General features: G+C 30.2%; 1 protein-coding gene and 2 long non-coding RNA genes across 4 annotated transcripts; 1 reads left to right on the top strand and 2 right to left on the bottom strand.

Annotated features, from left to right (window-relative positions):
- Positions 1-5,794: 5,794 nt before the first annotated feature.
- Positions 5,795-7,243, bottom strand: LOC123898650. The gene is made up of 2 exons (XR_006805385.1): positions 7,008-7,243; positions 5,795-6,116 (listed from the first exon to the last, which is right to left on the bottom strand). It is a non-coding gene; the product is annotated as an uncharacterized LOC123898650 (long non-coding RNA).
- Positions 7,244-12,468: 5,225 nt separating this feature from the next.
- On the top strand, positions 12,469-14,540 carry LOC123897334. The gene is made up of 6 exons (XM_045947937.1): positions 12,469-12,548; positions 13,299-13,453; positions 13,538-13,658; positions 13,752-13,928; positions 14,030-14,101; positions 14,208-14,540. Exons 3-6 carry the CDS (start codon positions 13,560-13,562, stop codon positions 14,412-14,414), a joined length of 555 nt encoding a protein of 184 aa, XP_045803893.1. The 5' UTR covers positions 12,469-12,548; positions 13,299-13,453; positions 13,538-13,559; the 3' UTR covers positions 14,415-14,540.
- Positions 14,541-15,680: 1,140 nt separating this feature from the next.
- LOC123897335 lies at positions 15,681-16,733 on the bottom strand. Of its 2 annotated transcripts, none has more exons than XR_006804950.1 (2): positions 16,510-16,733; positions 15,681-16,088 (listed from the first exon to the last, which is right to left on the bottom strand). It is a non-coding gene; the product is annotated as an uncharacterized LOC123897335 (long non-coding RNA). The 2 variants fall into 2 exon arrangements; XR_006804951.1 differs by having other exon boundaries at positions 16,578-16,733.
- Between the last annotated feature and the right edge of the window lie 1,416 nt (positions 16,734-18,149).

Below are 18,149 nucleotides of genomic sequence, written 5' to 3'. Positions count from 1 at the left end.
ACAAGATTAATGGTTTCAGTGTATAACATTAGTCGATATTAATGGGTTAACAAAACTGAAACCATTTAACAAGACTAATGGTTTCAGTGTATAACTTATTGAAACAATTTAACAAGACTAATGGTTTCAGTGTATAACATTAGTCAATATTAATGGGTTAACAAAACTGAAACCGTTTAACAATATTAATGAGTTAACAAAACGGAAACCATTTAAAAGACTAATGGTTTCAGTGTATAACTTATTGAAACCATTTAACAAGATTAATGATTTCAGTGTATAACACTAGTCAATATTAATGGGTTAACAAAACTGAAACCATTTAACAAGACTAATAGTTTCAGTGTATAACTTATTGAAACCATTTAACAAGACTAATGGTTTCAGTGTATAACATTAGTCAATATTAATGGGTTAACAAAACTGAAACCGTTTAACAATATTAATTGGTTAACAAAACGGAAACCATTTAAAAGACTAATGGTTTCAGTGTATAACATATTGAAACCATTTAACAAGACCATTTTTTTTCACCATTTTTGTGAAAAATTGAAAGTCATTCAAACACCATAAACCTTTAATTTCTTTCATCCAAAAGCTTCCAAACACTTCCAGAAATCGAAATATATCAAGAAACACGAAGAAAAACCAATAGAAAAGCATACCCAAAGTTCAAAAATAGTTAAGAGAAAACTTATTTGGTTAGCTCGATTTAAAGGCAAACTAATTAAGTTTCGAATTGATTCATGTTCCAAATCATGTCCTGAAGCTTTTCCAACCGTTTATTTTGCTTATTTTGGTTATATACTGAAATCATTAGTCTTGTTAATTGGTTTCAAGATGTTATACATTGAAACCATTTGTCTATTTAAATGGTTTCATACTGTTATACACTGAAACCATTAGTCTAGTTAAAAGGTTTCATAGCGTTATACACTGAAACACTGAAACCATTAGTCTAGTTAAAAGGTTTCATAGCGTTATACACCGAAACCATTATTCTAGTTAAATGGTTTCATAGCGTTATACACTAAAACCATTAGTCTTGTTATTTGGTTTCAAGATGTTATACACTGAAACCATTAGTCTAGTTAAATGGTTTCATAGCGTTATACACTGAAACCATTATTTTAGTTAAATGGTTTCATATGGGCATTAGTGCCAAGATGTTATACACTGAAATCATTGTTATTAAGTAAAACATCACATAACCATTTTACAAAACCATGCTACATAAAGCAAAAAATCATATAAAGCAATTAGGGTTAGTTTAGTTGAGAACAATTTGGATAGTATGCATGAGATATTGGATTCGGTCATTTTTTTATTGTAAAGAAAAAAAATCCATATATATATGTAATTAATGTATGAGATTTTATTTATATTGTGATTATGATTGATAAAACTTAAAATTAAATTGTATGTTTGACAAGTATGCTTTATCTATACATGAACCATTGGTTATTATTTTGGGCTTCAAGGGGGTGTATGACGAAACTTAATTAAAAATGGATTCTTATAATATATACTTCAAAGGAACAAAAGTTATTATTTAATTGGAAACGGGGGGCACGCTAGAAATTTGGGGGGGGGTGCGCTAGAAGTTTGGAGGAGGGAAAAAATTGGGGGCGCGCTAGAAATCTGGGGGAGGAAAAAAAAATTGAGGGGCTCACAAGAAATCTAGGGAGAAAAAGGAAAAAAAACTGAGGGGTGCGCTAAGCAAATGGGGGGCGCGCAAGTAATGTGGTAGTATATGGGGGGCGCGCAAGTAATGTGGTAGTATATGGGGGGCGCGCGAGTAATGAATTGCCTAATTTTGGGCTTGGGCTGACTTTTTGTGTAGGAAGCAAATATGTTGGGTGTAGGAAGCAAGTTTATGCATGGTGCATAAGTTTTGGCTTATGCACCATAACCACACCCAGAATAAACCTTAGGCCAAATTTTGCGAGCTATGCGATCTATTTTATGGCAAGTTTATTTATTATTATTATTATTATTATTATTATTATTATTATTATTATTATTATTATTATTATTATTATTATTTGTAATTAGTTCCCGAAGAACTAAAAAAAAATTAATATTGAGCATTCTGGTAGGATTGCCCAAAGAGTATATTATTTTTAATCATTATGAAGGCTATTTGTAATATAGTTGCTGAATTCATTAAAAATTTATGAATCTGGAAAATTCATTATATACAATACAAAAGTAAACTATGAGTCCCGAAGAACACATAGTATATGATACAATAGAGCTATGAATCAACAAGATTCATTAACAGTACCAAAAAGAAAGAGTGCAAGCATTGAAATGCACTAGAAAATTTGATGCTTAAAATATAGTATTTGTTAAGCTATGACTATTGATTTTCATACAGAAAATGTTTATCTCACTGATTGTGCAACAACGCACAATAAATCATAATTCTCATCTTTGGCAATGAAAGAATCAAATGTGTGCACATATCTTAAAAATGATTGAAGGCTTCAGAAGAGCTAAAATATTGTTATCTAGAGGAACTCAAGTAAATATTAAGAATGCATGATATTCCTCAAAAGCTAATAGAAATTTAATGAGTTTTAAACTATGAGCCGAGAAAAGCCATAGTGTAATGTGTACTTTAACTAAGAATCCAGAAGATTCATAGCACAAATGAACATAGAGCATTATTTATTTGTTTATTTATTTTTTTCAATCAAATGATGTTATACACTATCCTGCGTCATTCTACAATCATTATTGATTGTAATTTGTAAATTGGTTGATGAATTTTATGTACTATTGAGATATTTCCTGAAGCAAATATTTCATCTAAGTTGTGATCTTTTATCAAAGGATATGATTAAATTGTCCCAGAAGAGCATGATGGTGTATACAAAATTGTTTGGTGGTTCTCCGGAAGAGATCTATGAAATCCCAAAACAATGTTTATGACGATATAGTGAGAATCACACTTGAGGGGAAACATATTGAGAATTCAAGTGTGATTTAGAGACTCTCTTACTTTGAACTCTCTTATTTTACCTAACTATTGGTATCAAAGTATAAAGATAAAATGAGAAAATATGAAAATCTCATCTATTATGAGAACAAAGGTCCTTCTTGGACATGTTATTTTGCTAGTAGCAATATCTATGTGCATCAAGCCAATGAATCATTAAAATTCTCCCCATTACAATTTGTTCATGGTCAGGAACATAATATCTCTCATCTAAGAATTTTTTATGTGAACTATATGTTTTCCATTGTCCAGGAGACAACATTAGATGAAACTACAAGAAAACAGAAATTATGTGATGAATTTGAGTCTTTACCATAAGATATTTCATATCTTGTTATTAGGTACTTGATGGTGAGAAAAACTCTCATGAAAAGTGTAGAGATTGCAAAATGTTTATACCTCCCGAAGAGGTTTAGGTACCTGTCATTTATGATATAAAGAGATCTCAATAGAATATATCTCTACCAGTTAAAACAAGGAACCAAGAACTTGAAAAATTGTCGACAAATGAGGTAGCACTAAATATTATAAGTGCGAAAATATTGAACCTAAATTAAGTGCGAAAATATTGAACCTAAGTGAATTCAAAAACTTATTTGTACTTAATTAAGTTGAGTAACATATGAAATACTCATTTTATGTAAGATATGTTTTAACGTACTTGAATGACTCACTTGATAATGATGATTATATGAGAATCCCTGAAGGATTTAGTTTTTGTGAGACATATAAATCAAGTTATTGAAGGGATGACTTAATAAACATGAATAAGTCTCCCTATATACTCGAGCAATAATATATACATGATGTATAATATTCTTGTTGAATTTTTCCAAATTAGAAATATGAAAATGACAACTTGTTCATTTTAAGACAATATTTGCCAACGAATTTGTTATATTTAAAGCTTACGTTGATGATAAAAATATGATAAGGACTTCTAAACAACTTACAAGATATTGTCATAAGTATTTGAAGAATATTTTGTGAATCATGAAACTTATATAATAAAATGATTCTATATGAAACATTGACATCAATTATGTAATCTAATTATCGTAAGTTCATCAGTTGGCAACAAATTTCTCTTATGAGCTCGAGAAAATGAAGATTACTAATTGGTCCTGAAGTATCATATCTTAATTCAATTAAAGACACTAACATATTTTGCTATAGTTATACATGTCGTGGTATTTTATTTTTGTCTATTCAGCCAACACAAATATTGGAACAAAGTCAAACATATTATTTATACGTTAAAGAAACAACAATATCATCCAACCATGCGAAGATTTTAGCACTACATCAAGCAAGTTGAAAAAGCATTTTTGTCGAGGCCTGTAATTCAACGTATACAAGAAATTTGTTGTTTTTTTATTACAAAAGGATGGTTCTTATAACAACTCAATATGAAGATAATATCTGACGCACTTCTAATTTGGAGAAGAGTATAATAAAGAAAAGACTTAAATGCAGTTTTGGCCCCCCAAGTTTCACAATTGCTTGATTTTGGCCTCCCACATTTCAATTGTTTGATTTTAACCCCCTAAGTTTCACAATTGCTTGATTATAGTCCTCCAAGTTTCAATTGCTCGATTTTGTCCCCCCAAGTTTACCCCCTTTTGCATTTGCTAGCCCCCCATTGACTTTTTTGACTAAAAATTGCTTATGTGACATTTGTAAAAAAATTTAAAATATTTTTAAATAAAATAATAATAATATTTGCTTTTATAAAAATGTATTAAATTTTTTTTTTAATAAAAGGTTTAATAATTATTTTTTATTTAAAAAAAAAGTTTACAAAGTTGTTAAAAAATAGTTCATAAAATGTTTTTTTATTTACTTTTTTATATAACAAAATTATTTTATAAACTACATATAATAAAAAATATATTTTATAATTTAGTTTTTAAAAAACAATTTGTAAGTTATTTATTTATTTTTAAATACTTATTTAATTTTAAAATGTCACATAACCAATTTTTAATCGAAATATTCAACGGGGGGCTAGCAAATGCAAAAGGGGGTAAACTTGGGGGGCCAAAATCAAGCAATTATGAAACTTAGGGAGTTAAAATCAAGCAATCGAAACGTGGGGGCCAAAATCAAACAATTGTGAAACTTGGAGGGCCAAAACTGCATTTAAGCCTAAAGAAAATATGACAGATCTTTCTACAAAGTCAACTTCAAGTAAAGCTTTGGAGCATCAAGTACAAAAGATTACTTGGTTTTTATCTCATGTATAATTGTCTTTATGAGGGGGAGACATAAATACTTCTCGCACTCTTTTTCCCTTCACCATGGTTTTGTCCCACTAGGTTTTCATAGTAAGGTTTTTAATGAGGCAATTCAAACACAAAAGATGTTGTACTTTTTTTCCTTCACTATGATTTTTCCAATGAGTTTTTAATAGTAAGGTTTTAATGAGACATATCCTACACGGACATCCAAGGGGGAGTGTTATGAATAATTATAGTGGATGTCCATTAATCTTGACCCATATCATTGGCACATGTAATCTCCTATATATATATATATATATATATATATATATATATATATATATATATATATATATATATATATATATATATATATATATATATATATGTTACAATGTAAATGATGTAATTGTCAATAGAATAATATAACAGTTCTCTCTTCTCTTTCTCTCCTTCATCTCCTCTTCTCTATTCTTCCTCATATTGTTATTAGTTTTATAACACCAACGTTATTATATGGTTTTTTTTTTTTTTTACAAACGTTATTATACGGTTAAAAATAGCATAATTAATGAAAAATGCTAGCTATAGAATCTATATATGGCACTAGTTAAGAAACCACTTTTTTTTTTGGGTACAAACCACTTATTTAATTTTAAGGATGTTACTAACGAGTAACTCCAGAACGTTCTTTAAACATTATTTTGAAAGAAATCATTTTACAGTGTCTTCACACATTCATAAGCCCCTATTAAGGTTTATACATTCACAAATCCCAAATCCCAAGATGTACTTTATTGGATTCTGAATATTGAAGTTGCAATATGGAATTTCAGGATGGAGACAGATTAAATCATGGCATTGCTGAGTTCTTTCGCATATTGATATGCCTGTAACATCAAATTAGAATTAAGGAACGTTATCAAAATGGGATGAAACAATTTTGAATAAGATATAAAAAGAAAATTTAAAGGTAAATTGTTAGGTATTTGGTTTTTGTTTGAATACTGATATACAAAATTTATTTAAAATTTATATTTATATTTTTTTGAAAAGGCAAAATATATTCATGAGTGAATTAGGCAAAAGGTGTACATATATCATAGGTCTCAAATTCATATATGTGCTAAAATAAAAATAGCTAAGCTACCATGAATCAATCACATAGACTAAATGAAATAAACACAAAAGCTCCTGATGACAGCCAGGCTCTTGATATTAACATAAATTATAGTTAAACAAATTTTTATAAATAATTAAAGTTTCTTTTGTAATTAGTCTTACAAAAAATAATTTTAGCAAATTTTGGTTTTCTAAATATTTTTTATCATACTATGGTCTATAAGTCAACTCATATGTATACTTTCATATTTTTTAATGAATTTTTGTATTAATATTGATAATATTATAAGAATTTCTACCATAAAAATTTAGAATCTTTGAACATAAGATGAGTTAAATATGAATTTTTAAACGCATAAAATTTAAAAATTTCATATTTAATTCATCCATTGTTGCAAAAAAATTAAATTTTGTAAGAGAGATTTCTATAACGTACTAAACATAACTACGAAAAAATTCAAAATTTTGAATAATTGCATGAGTTGAGTTAAATGCAAGGACAAAAAATTGTACGAAAAATATTTGAGGAACAAACTTGTTGAACTATTTTAGAGATTAACAATAAATTTTCAGATATTTATCAGAACCAAACAGTTATTTAACCTTATAATTAAATTAACATGAAATATGATACGGTTTTTAATATTTGAGAGAGATACCAGAATCAAACTAAACTCTCAAGTACGACCGTTCACCAAATTTAGAAGCGTTGATAAAAATTACTTACTGCAGTTTGTTATAGAAATAAATATGGAAAAAACAATAATCATAGCATAAATAAATATATAAACTTCAGCCATGTTTTCTCTTTTATGAATCTAGAAATAGGAATTGGTTGATCATTTTATAGTGTGGAAAAAAGTCTTTTTTTTTTTGCTTAACTACACATTTAGTTCCTTGTGTTTATTTTAGGTTTCAATTTGGTCTCTTACGTTTAAAAAGTACCAATTTGGTCTCTTACGTTTATTTTAGGACCAAATTGAAACCTAAAATAAACGTAAAAGACCAAATTGAAACCTAAAATAAATGTAAGAGACCAAATGTGTAGTTAAACCTTTTTTTTACAAAAAAAAATAAAAAAAAAATCACTTGACCTTTCATAATTCCTAGAATCATAATTCTTATTTAATGTTTATTTGATGTATGTAAAATATGTTTGTCTCGTTAGGTCATTTAATTAATCACTTGACCTTTCATTATATTCTTTTATTTCTTTTTTAGCCCTTTATAATAGACAAGAGAAAATCTAAAAATAAAATTAATAAGATTGAATGATGACAAAAATATGACCTTTCGTTTAGTATCCACCATAAGTCAAGGGGTGAAAATTACATGCTACTATATTTGAAAAAAGTATTATGTTCTGCTAGGATTTCCTTCCAATTAGTAAGGTTCTAGGGTTGCATATACTTCATGCCAACATATTTGTTTGTTAAAAGTCGTTACCTTGTTTTATGGACCGGCTAAAGTCCAATACACATCGGGGCCCAACATAATGGGATAAGAATTCACACGTGGCTCAAACGACCACAAAATGGATTAAACACAACACAGATAAAGGACTCTCGCTCCTAACTTCTAGGAACGTGCTTATAGTAAAAGGACAATCCATGTGTTATATGTGGATAATCCTCTACACATGGGGGACCCCACTATAATAACCCTAATATTATCCTATATAATCATCAATCATGAACTCTACCAGCTGAATTATCTCCATCAAAGATAGTCATTCCTAAACAACCAGTTCAGTGGCACCCTCTACGAGATGATTTACTTAAGAAAATCAAATTCAAACCCATTTCCTCAAACCCAACCATTTTCCCTTCACAACCTCATATCTATACTACTAACATGACCAACTCAACTTCAGCAACCACCACCCTCACAATCTCTAGCAGACCTCTACCAGAAAAAAAAAATCCAAACCCTACAACTACCCTTGGGTTTGTAGACACATATCTCGTAGATGGAACCCCAAACGAAGGTTTACCACTCATTATCACTACCACAATAGTCGACCAAGGAAGCTCTTTTGACATTATGTACCAAAACCTATTCACCAAACTTCAACTCCAAACAAATCAATTACAACCATACAACGACGAGCCATTAGTTGCATTTAACAGAACCACAACACAACCAACCGGATTTATTACGCTACCCGTTGTCATGCCGCAAAAAACGCTTATCGCTCGAAATGAATACATAGTCGCCACCGAACTTTATTTATTCCCTAAGAAAAAGGAAAATATCAATAAAACCTTGAAACAATGGAAAGATGGTTGTCACAACCATTTCCGGGTTTCGGAGTCGATTATGCAAGGGGAAGGTATTAGCCCCCCTCAAATCATTTTATTCAATGAGAACCTTCTCATTAATAAGTGTTAAAAAGTGTTTAATTTTTTTGCATGCTTTTTATTAATTATTTACGGAAGGGGGAAAAAAGTTTTATATTAGTGTGATTGACAGGATGTTGAATCATACTCCTACGTATTTCCTAGTGCAATGGGAAACTCAAAGCCTCGTAGTTCATGATAAACATATTTGTTTGTTGGCTTATTTTAAGGAAGAACGTTTGGGTTACATTTGAGTGGTTAAACGTAGCTTGTATGCTTGCACGTCGGAGATTTAAGTGTTTGTTTGTATCACGTAGAATGGATAAACATTGTACATTTTATGGAAAGAGATTTTATTTTTTATGAGCAAAAATTAGTTTGATGCGTTGAGTTAGTTTTAGATGCGGAAGACGAAAAATTTGTCGACAAAGCATACCTAGGTCCCCGATCGTTCGAGAGACAAACAAATGTACATTCGGTAATCCCCTTTTTAATCCAAGGTTTTTTTTTTATAATTTTTTTATATCGAAGACAAACAATTTGTCGACAAAGCGTACGCTAAGCCCCTGATCGTTCGAGAGGCAAACAAATGTACATTTGCCAATCCCCATTTTAATCCAAGGTTTTTTCATTGATAATTGTTTATGTGGAAGATGAACAATCTGTTAACAAAGTGTACGCTAAGCCCCTGATAGTTCGAGAGACAGACAAATGTACATTCGCCCCAATCCCCCTTTTAATACAAGTTTTTTTTTATAATTGTTTATATAGAAAACGAACAATCTGTCGATACGCTAAGCCCCCGAATCCCGATCGTTCGAGAGATGAACAAATGTACATCTGCCGGTCTCTTTTTCAGTCCGGACTTCATTGAGGAAAGGAAAAGTACCAATATGAATTCCTTCTTCATATAATTTTATTAGTAGTGTTTTAAAGTAGAATATAATACAATGAACCAATATTTTATATAATTCATTTGACTTTGAGTTTTAAGTTTAATTGTATTTGCTGCGTAGTTTTTGAAAAAGTACTTCTAAATTTAAAAATTGGGTTAATGAGTAAAATATTTGTTGCGCTATTTGTAAAAAGAGTTAATGAGGATCATGAACTAAATTCTATTAAGAATTATAAAATGATTGTCTAAATGAAATGATGCAATTGCTATGTAATTAAAGTCACTTTGCAAAGTGAAAGATTTTAGGACCAACAGTCCATACATCTGAAGATGTAAAAGTGATGAGATACGAATTAATTTTCGTGTGAATAGAAAATGTTGAAATACAAATATTAAAAGCTTCACTTTTATTCAAACATATTGGTAAAAGTTTGCCATTGAATGAGAAAAGAAATATTCACCTGAAGTAAAATCAAAATTCTTCTCTTACTTGATTAAGTTTATTAACACATGGAAGATTCAATTTATTTGAAAAATGTGTTACGATATATTTGTATGGCTCACTTGTTAGTGTGGATTATATAAAACTCCTTGAAGGATTTAATTTTCACGAGACATACATTTCAAACTATCGAAGAGATGACTTAATAAAATGAATAAGTCACTTTGGAAATGAATTTGTTATATGATGACATAAACTCCTGAAGAGTTCTTGAAATCTATTAATTAAAGAAAAGTTTGAAATGAAATATATTTGATATTAACAAATATAATTTGTTGTTACTTGATGTGAACAAAGATCATTTCATGTCTCAAGAAAATGATCAGTTACTTGAATTGGTCTTGAAGTACCTTAGTTTAGTTCTGTTGAACACTATTGCATTTTGCTAATTATGTATATGATGATATCAATAAATTCAAAGATATTGGAACAAAGTCAAGTACATAATTTGTATGTTAGAGATAATCCATTTATGTTGAAGTTTTAGCACCACATCCAGAAAGTTCAAAATGCGGATTTGTTGAAGTTTGTGATTCTACACATACAAGAAATTTGAAGAAGATAATACTACATCAACAGCTAATTCAGAGAAGAGTATATTAAAGGAGATAAAACAGATCTTTCTACAAAGTCACCGTCAAGTAAAGCTTCTGATCAACAAATATAGAAGATTCATTGGCCTTCTTCATCTCATATATAATTGTTTTCATGATATTAAGTTAGAGGGTGCTCTGTTATTTGATTACTTTATTATAGCATATGTTTTTATGTGATTTTTATGGTGTGCGTAAGTGATATATGAATTTTTATGATGCATGAGTTCATTTTCTTGTTGTTAACCATTGATTTATTATGCCTTCTGATTTGGTGAATGGGGTTATCATTGGTGTTCTTTGGTCGGTGATTGGGGTTATCATCGGGGAGATCCTGTCTCTAAACCGGAGTAGCTAGAACAAGATCGTTTTGATTATTTACTCGGTGTCAGTAATTTTTAGTGTGACTAACCTGGTGGTGATAGGCGTACATACATTCGTTGGGGGTACTGAACTTTAATACCCAACGGTGGGGTATTGTGTCCAATGGTAAGATATTTTACTCTGCGGAGCGATGATATCCGGATTATTTAGGGTGCATTAGAGTATCTTATAGACTAACCTTTAAGGTTAGTGAAGATTGGAGAGTGTAACTATAGTGTCGTGTGATTGATATCTACTTGTTTCAATATTGTTGATAATTTATGAGCTTTCAATATGTATATATGCATGCTTGATGATGTTTTCTTATGTTTTGGAGCGACCCTCATGTATAATTTGGCCAGATTAATTATCAAGTAGATCTGAGTGTGGTGACGTGTAGTTGAGGTTCCGAGATTGAGGATATTGGTGATAGTCTACTTGAGAGATTCTCACAAGCGTCCATGCTTATGACCAGCTATAGAATTGGGTGTTTGGATAGTAAAAGGCCAAGAGTCTCTTGACTTGGAAATTTAATTTTTAGTTAGAAATTAAATTAATCTCTTGTAATTATTGCTATTTTGATTTATTAATTTTGAGAAAGTTATTATAAGATTTAATAATTATTTTTATTAACGAGGTTTGTTATTTTATTTTGTTCCTTAAAAAAAATAATGCGTCTTTTCACTTAAAATTTCGTTCAAAGTCCATGAGCCACGCGCAGATTGCAGATCCAAAATCCATATTTTCCTTCCGGTTTCTTGCAAACTAATTAAGTAATCTCCTTCACCATGTAAGTTCCTCTTATTTTATTGCTAAAAAGCATCACAAAGACCCTAAATGTGAATTGAAATGTATAAGATAACACAAAACTTAATATAATATCCATACAAATCTCTTTACAAAAATAATAAATTAAACATACTTTTTAAAATTTAATAAAGTTCATCACAATTTATTCATAATATAAAAGTCTCTTTTATATTTAATAACTAAAGATATTTAAGTAATTTTCTTATTTATTAATTGTGCCGCACACAGACAGTCCCTGCGCCACACTCAGGTTACAGACTTCAAAGGCCAACTTCCATCCACGTGCAACCCCTCTTGCGCTACGCGCAGGTTGCAAATCCAAAATCCATATTTTCCTTCCTGTTTCTTGCAAACTAAGTGATCTCCTTCACCATGTAAGTTCCTCTTATCTATATCTATATATCTAATTCCTAGATAGTTCTCTTACTATCCATCTCAACCCTAATCCACGTCAGCAACTCACATCCAATTAAATCACTCAATAATGCCACATCACTTCCTTATCCACGTCAGCCACTCACATCCAATTAAATCACTCAATAATATCACATCACATCTTATATTATATCATTTCATCTCTATTTTTTGTTTTTGTTTTTGCACTATCATAAATCCTCTTCCGTCAATTCCCTCCTCTCTTCCACCTTCTTCCGTCAATTCAATCCTCTTCCAGCTTCAGCTCTGATCCGTCGTCACAGGTCAGTTCTTCTTCTTCTCCGCCTATCCAATCCTCTCTTCCTCCTCGCTTTTCTTTCTCCGCGTTTCCATTCTTATTTCCTGTATGTTAGGGTTTTTCAATTTTCAATTTTTCACTTTTTCACCCATAGATCTTGATTTATACCTCATCGGAAATCATCAAAATAACACCTGAGTAATAGAATTAAAGAACTTTAGTCAAAATACAATAGACTTGCACGGCAACGTAGCTCTGAATTTAGTACCTCCGTGCTCTGAATTATACAAAATACTATAATTTAGTTTGGTATCTAATAACAATAATATTTTTTTATTTACAATTTTTTGTTACATAGTAATTTTTTTGTTAAGGAGTAATAGAAAGACAAGGGAGTAATTTTTATTAAATTGAATTTACCTGATTTTCATCACTACACATTTCAGTTACAAAATAAAATTCAAAACAAAGAAGACTATGAGACTATTTCATGCGTATCAATTTAAATTGCCATGGTCCTATTTAACTTCTTCGGTTACAAAACGGTATTGAAGCCTTTAAGACATTATTATGTTGCTCTTATTACTTGACTACTGAGTCCTACAACTCTATATAGATATATATAAGTAGCATAGCAGTTACTTCTTTATCCATGCATACATTTCTATTCAGTTTAGTTCTTGCTTAATGTATTTATAGATTTCAAGGACTATATTTCCTAGATTATAGATATCATATTTTTTCCATGAACTAACTAAGTAAAAAAAAAATTCAGTCATGCTCTGGTTCGGTGCTTGCTACAGTTTGTGAAATTGAAACTGGAAGTACGTGGTATTATCAGGCATGTACTGAATGTGCAGCAAGGATTTCTCTTTTGGACGGACAATTATACTGTGAAAAATGCGGTCAAAACAGAACTGTCGTCTCCAGGCAAGTTGATTATTGGTTATCAATATTATATGTTTGCCATTTTGAAAATCATTATATTAAAGTTGTCTTGGATTTCATTTGCAGATTCAAGGTCCATCTTGTTGTTATGGATGATTCTGGATCTATCACATTTGTGTTGTTTGATCGAGTGGTGACTGAAATATTGGGCAGAAATGTCGCCGATTTGATTGCTGAATTTAATCGAGTAAGTTTTAAATTTTGCCGAATTACCACTTCATTCTGATATATACTCAGATGAATTTATTCATCCTCTTATATTAACTAATGTTATTTCCAGGGAATTGGATCTGATTCCTACCCACCCGATTTGAACATGTTTATAAACAAACAAATGTTGTTTAAGGTTGGAATTACAAAAGGTCATGTGAACAAGAGATACAAAAATTATAATGTCAAAAGGGCCACCGTTGATGCCGCTATTATCCAAAAATTCATTTCCCTCCACAACATTAAGGTTATATTTCGTTATAATGATAAGTTAATTTCCTTCAACATATACAATTATTGGTCAATATTAGTTGAAGTGATTTTGAAAAAATAAAAAAACTAATGCAGATGTGCAATGAAGAGGATGGAGCTGAATACAATAATGCTTTAATTGAATTGGCTGATAATTCTCCTATAAAAGTAAGAAAAATAGTGTCATCCTTCCTCAATGGTTAAAAAAATGATCTATATATATATATATATAAAAAAAAATTTGGTGATTGCTTACATATTAAATTAAATGCAGGGGGCATCAAAATTTGTTGATTCCACAAATAATATAGATGAAGTTGTTGTTTTAAGTGATTGTGAGACACCTAATAGCAAACATTCAGTAAAGAGATCAGCTGCTAACACGACATCTTTAACTGAGAATGTATCTGGAAATGGAGAAAGTTCAACTACCAGACCATTGAAGAAACTTGCCCGTGTCAAACAAGAGCCTTCTGATTGACAATTGAAGTTGCTTATTATGAATGCTGTCTTTTTTTAAGTGTAACCTTTTTTGTAATGCTTCAATTCCCTTTCCAAACATGGTTTTGTGTCGTTTCCTTTTAATAACAATGGGTTTATTTGAAAATTTATGTGCATTCTATATACTTATGTTTTACTCTTCCTACCTTTCATGTCTAGAACAAAGTTAATACATTACGCTTATCATCTAAATCAAATGGCCTTGAATCTTTATGCAATAACAGCTAAAATAATAATAATAATAATAATAATAATAATATAAATGCTATATATTTCTATTTTTAGCTAGCTTAACATGTGCCCTTAGGGCACAAGTTAACATGACCCTAATAATAATAATAGAAAAACATTCAAATATATAGGATATACAGGAGGTCAATGTGAATTGCAAAATAAGAACAACATGGCTTGGGATTATTTCTTTATGGATATGAATATGGCAAGAGTTTCTTTGAATGAAGAAGATGAGATTGAAAATGAAGAAGGTGAAATTGAAGGTGAGAATGTTCATGATAATGGAGGGCATGTTGAGGATGAGATTGAACCGAAAACACTGGAGAAGGTTGAGGTTTATATTTACATTGCTTTTTTATTATTAAAATTTTCCTAATACTTATTTTTCATAATACTTTATTGTTTCAATTTATATCAATGATTAATCAACATTATAATATAAAATACCACATGACACCCGTGCATCGCACGGGTGTGGGACTAGTTTTATTGCTAAAAGCCTTCACAAAGACCCTAAATGTGACTTGAAATGGCTAAAATAACACAAAACTTAATATAATATCCATACAAATCTCTTTACAAAAATAATAAATTAAACATACTTTTTAAATTTAATAAAGTTCATATCACAAATTTATTCAGAATATAAAAGTGTTTTATATTTAATTACTAAAGATATTTAAGTAATTTTCTTATTTATTAACGGGTTCAGATATCCGCGCGTGTGGATACCATTAAATCTGCATCCGTATCCATTAAGTAAATGGTAGTTGAAATATTTATTTATTTTATCCGCGGATATCCATTAAGTTATCCGCCCCATTTTTATGACGGATATTCGTGGGTACGGATATTTTTGCCTTCCCTAACAATAAGAGTAGTTTGCACTCCCTAATTCAAATTTATGACTCCACCACAAACTTAACAGGACATTATATATTTCTAATAATAAACTTTTGCATACATTCTTGGCAAAAAAAAAAAAAATTCATACATCAAAGAACTTTAACGATCAGGAAAATTAAAATATGTGTGAAATAAATCATAAAAGAACCAACATTATTATATGGTTAAAAATAGCATAATTAATGAAAAATGCTAACTAATATCTATATGTGGCACTAGTTAAGAAACCAGTTATTTTTATTCTTTTTGGGTACAAACCACTTATTTAATTTTAAAGATATTACTAAAGAATGACTCTAGAATGCTCTTTAAACATTATTTAGAAAGAAATTATTTTATGGTTTCTACACACATTCATAAGCCACTAATTAAGGTATTTCTGTACAATCACAAAGCCCATATTTCGACTTTAAACCTTCCACAATTTTGAATCTGCAATTAAGAACTTTAGGTGGGATACAGAACAAATTGAAAGTGTGACAATCCACAGTTGTTTCGCATATGTACTGTGTGCCTGTAACATCAAATTAGAATTAAGAAACGTTATCAAAATGGGGTGAAACAATTTAGAATAAAATATAAAAAGAAAATTTAAAGGTAAATTTTTAGGTATTTGGTTTTTGTTGGATATCGATATACAAAATTATTTAAGTTGAATATCGATATACAAAATTTATTTAAAATTGAAATTTATATTTTTTTGAAAAGGCAAAACTAACAGAAAAAACTAAATTGAAACCTAAAATAAACGTAAAGAATCAAATTGATATTTTTTAAATGTAATGGGCCAAATTAAAAACTAAAATAAACGTAAGGGATCAAATATATAGTTAAGCCAAAAATAAATTTTGAGATATTTGTCAGAACCAAACAATTATTTAACCCTATAAATTAATATGAAATATGATACAGTTTTTAATATTTAAGAGAGATACCAGAATCAAACTAAACTCTCAAGTACGATCGTTCACCAAATTTAGAAGTCTTGATAAAAATTACTTACTGCAATTTGTTATAGAAATAAATATGGAAAAAATGATAACCATAGCATAAATAAATATATAACATTTAGCCATATTTTCTCTTTTATGAATCTAGAAATAGGAATTGGTTGATCATTTTATAGTGTGGAAAAAAGTCTTCTTTTTTTTTTTTTTTGCTTAACTACACATTCCTTATGTTTATTTTAGGTTTCAATTTGGTCCCTTACGTTTAAAAAGTATCAATTTGGTCTCTTACGTTTATTTTAGGACCAAATTGAAACCTAAAATAAACGTAAAGGACCAAATTGAAACCTAAAATAAACGTAAGGGACCAAATGTGTAGTTAAGCCTTTTTTTAAAAAAAAAATAAAAAAAAAAATCACTTGACCTTTCATAATTCCTAAAATCATAATTCTTATTTAATGTTTATTTGATGTATGTAAATTTGTCTCGTTAGCTCATTAATTAATCACCTGAACTTTCATTATATTTTTTTATTTCTTTTTTAGCCCTTCATAATAGACAAAAGAAAATCTAAAAATAAAATTAATAAGATTGAATGATGACAAAAATATGACCTTTCGTTTAGTATCCACCATAAGTCAAGGGGTGAAAATTACATGCTACTATATTTAAAAAAAGTATTATCCTCTGCTAGGATTTCCTTCCAATTAGTAAGGTTCTAGGGTTGCATATACTTCATGTCAACATATTTGTTTGTTAAAAGCCGTTACCTTGTTTTTTTGACCGGCTAAAGTTCAATACACATCCAGGCCCAACATAATGGGATAAGAATCACACGTAGCTTAAACGAACACGGAAGGGATCAAACACAACACGGGTAAAGGACTCTCTCTCCTAACATCTAGGAACGTGCTTAATTAAGAAAATCAAATTCGAACCCATTTCCTCAAACCCAACCATTTTCCCTTCACAACCTCAGATCTATATAGGGATGGCAGGAAAACCCAAACTCGATAGACCCACATGAACCCAAATCCAAGTCAACGGGCGAAACCCGAGTTGACTGAATTTGGGTTTGGGTTCGGGTGGCACCCGAATATATGGATGTGGGTTTGGAAAGTATCAAACCCACACCCGAAACTCATTCACCCACCCATTTATATATTAAATTACCTATTTATCCCTATGTATTTTGCTTCCTTTTAAGTTTTTAAATGTTTTATTGATGCATGCTGTAGTGATGATAACATTTTATGAATTGTTTAGTAAAAAAAAACTATTTTGAAATTTACAAACTATATTACCAAATTATGCTACATTTTGCATTTTATCAAATATAGTTCGGGTCGGGTTTGAGAAGATAATCAATTATGCGTGTTCTTGTTACGAGATTCGAGTTTGGGTGAAAATACCTGAACCCAGCGAGTGTGGGTGTGGGTGTGGGTTTCATTTTCCCACCTGAACTTGGGTTTGGGTGGCACCCGAATATATGGGTGTAGGTTTGGGTAGTATCAAAACCGCACCCATGGACACCCATTGTCATCCCTAGATCTATACTACCAACATGATCGGCTCAAGAAGCTCTTGTGACATATGTACCAAAACCTATTCACCAAACTTCAACTCCA

The sequence above is a fragment of the Trifolium pratense genome, linkage group LG7 (genome assembly GCF_020283565.1).
Source record: "Trifolium pratense cultivar HEN17-A07 linkage group LG7, ARS_RC_1.1, whole genome shotgun sequence".
Classification (NCBI taxonomy): Eukaryota; Viridiplantae; Streptophyta; class Magnoliopsida; order Fabales; family Fabaceae; genus Trifolium; species Trifolium pratense.
The sequence above is the reverse complement of the archived record's forward strand: the minus strand, read 5'-3'. Positions and strand labels throughout refer to the sequence as shown.

Bases quoted from the DNA above. Each gene is read 5' to 3' on its own strand.
- LOC123897334 (XM_045947937.1), top strand. From the start codon at position 13,560: ATGGATGATTCTGGATCTATCACATTTGTGTTGTTTGATCGAGTGGTG. The intron at 13,659-13,751 runs GTAAGTTTTAAA...TGTTATTTCCAG, and splicing joins TGATTGCTGAATTTAATCGA to GGAATTGGATCTGATTCCTA. The intron at 13,929-14,029 runs GTTATATTTCGT...AAACTAATGCAG, and splicing joins TTTCCCTCCACAACATTAAG to ATGTGCAATGAAGAGGATGG.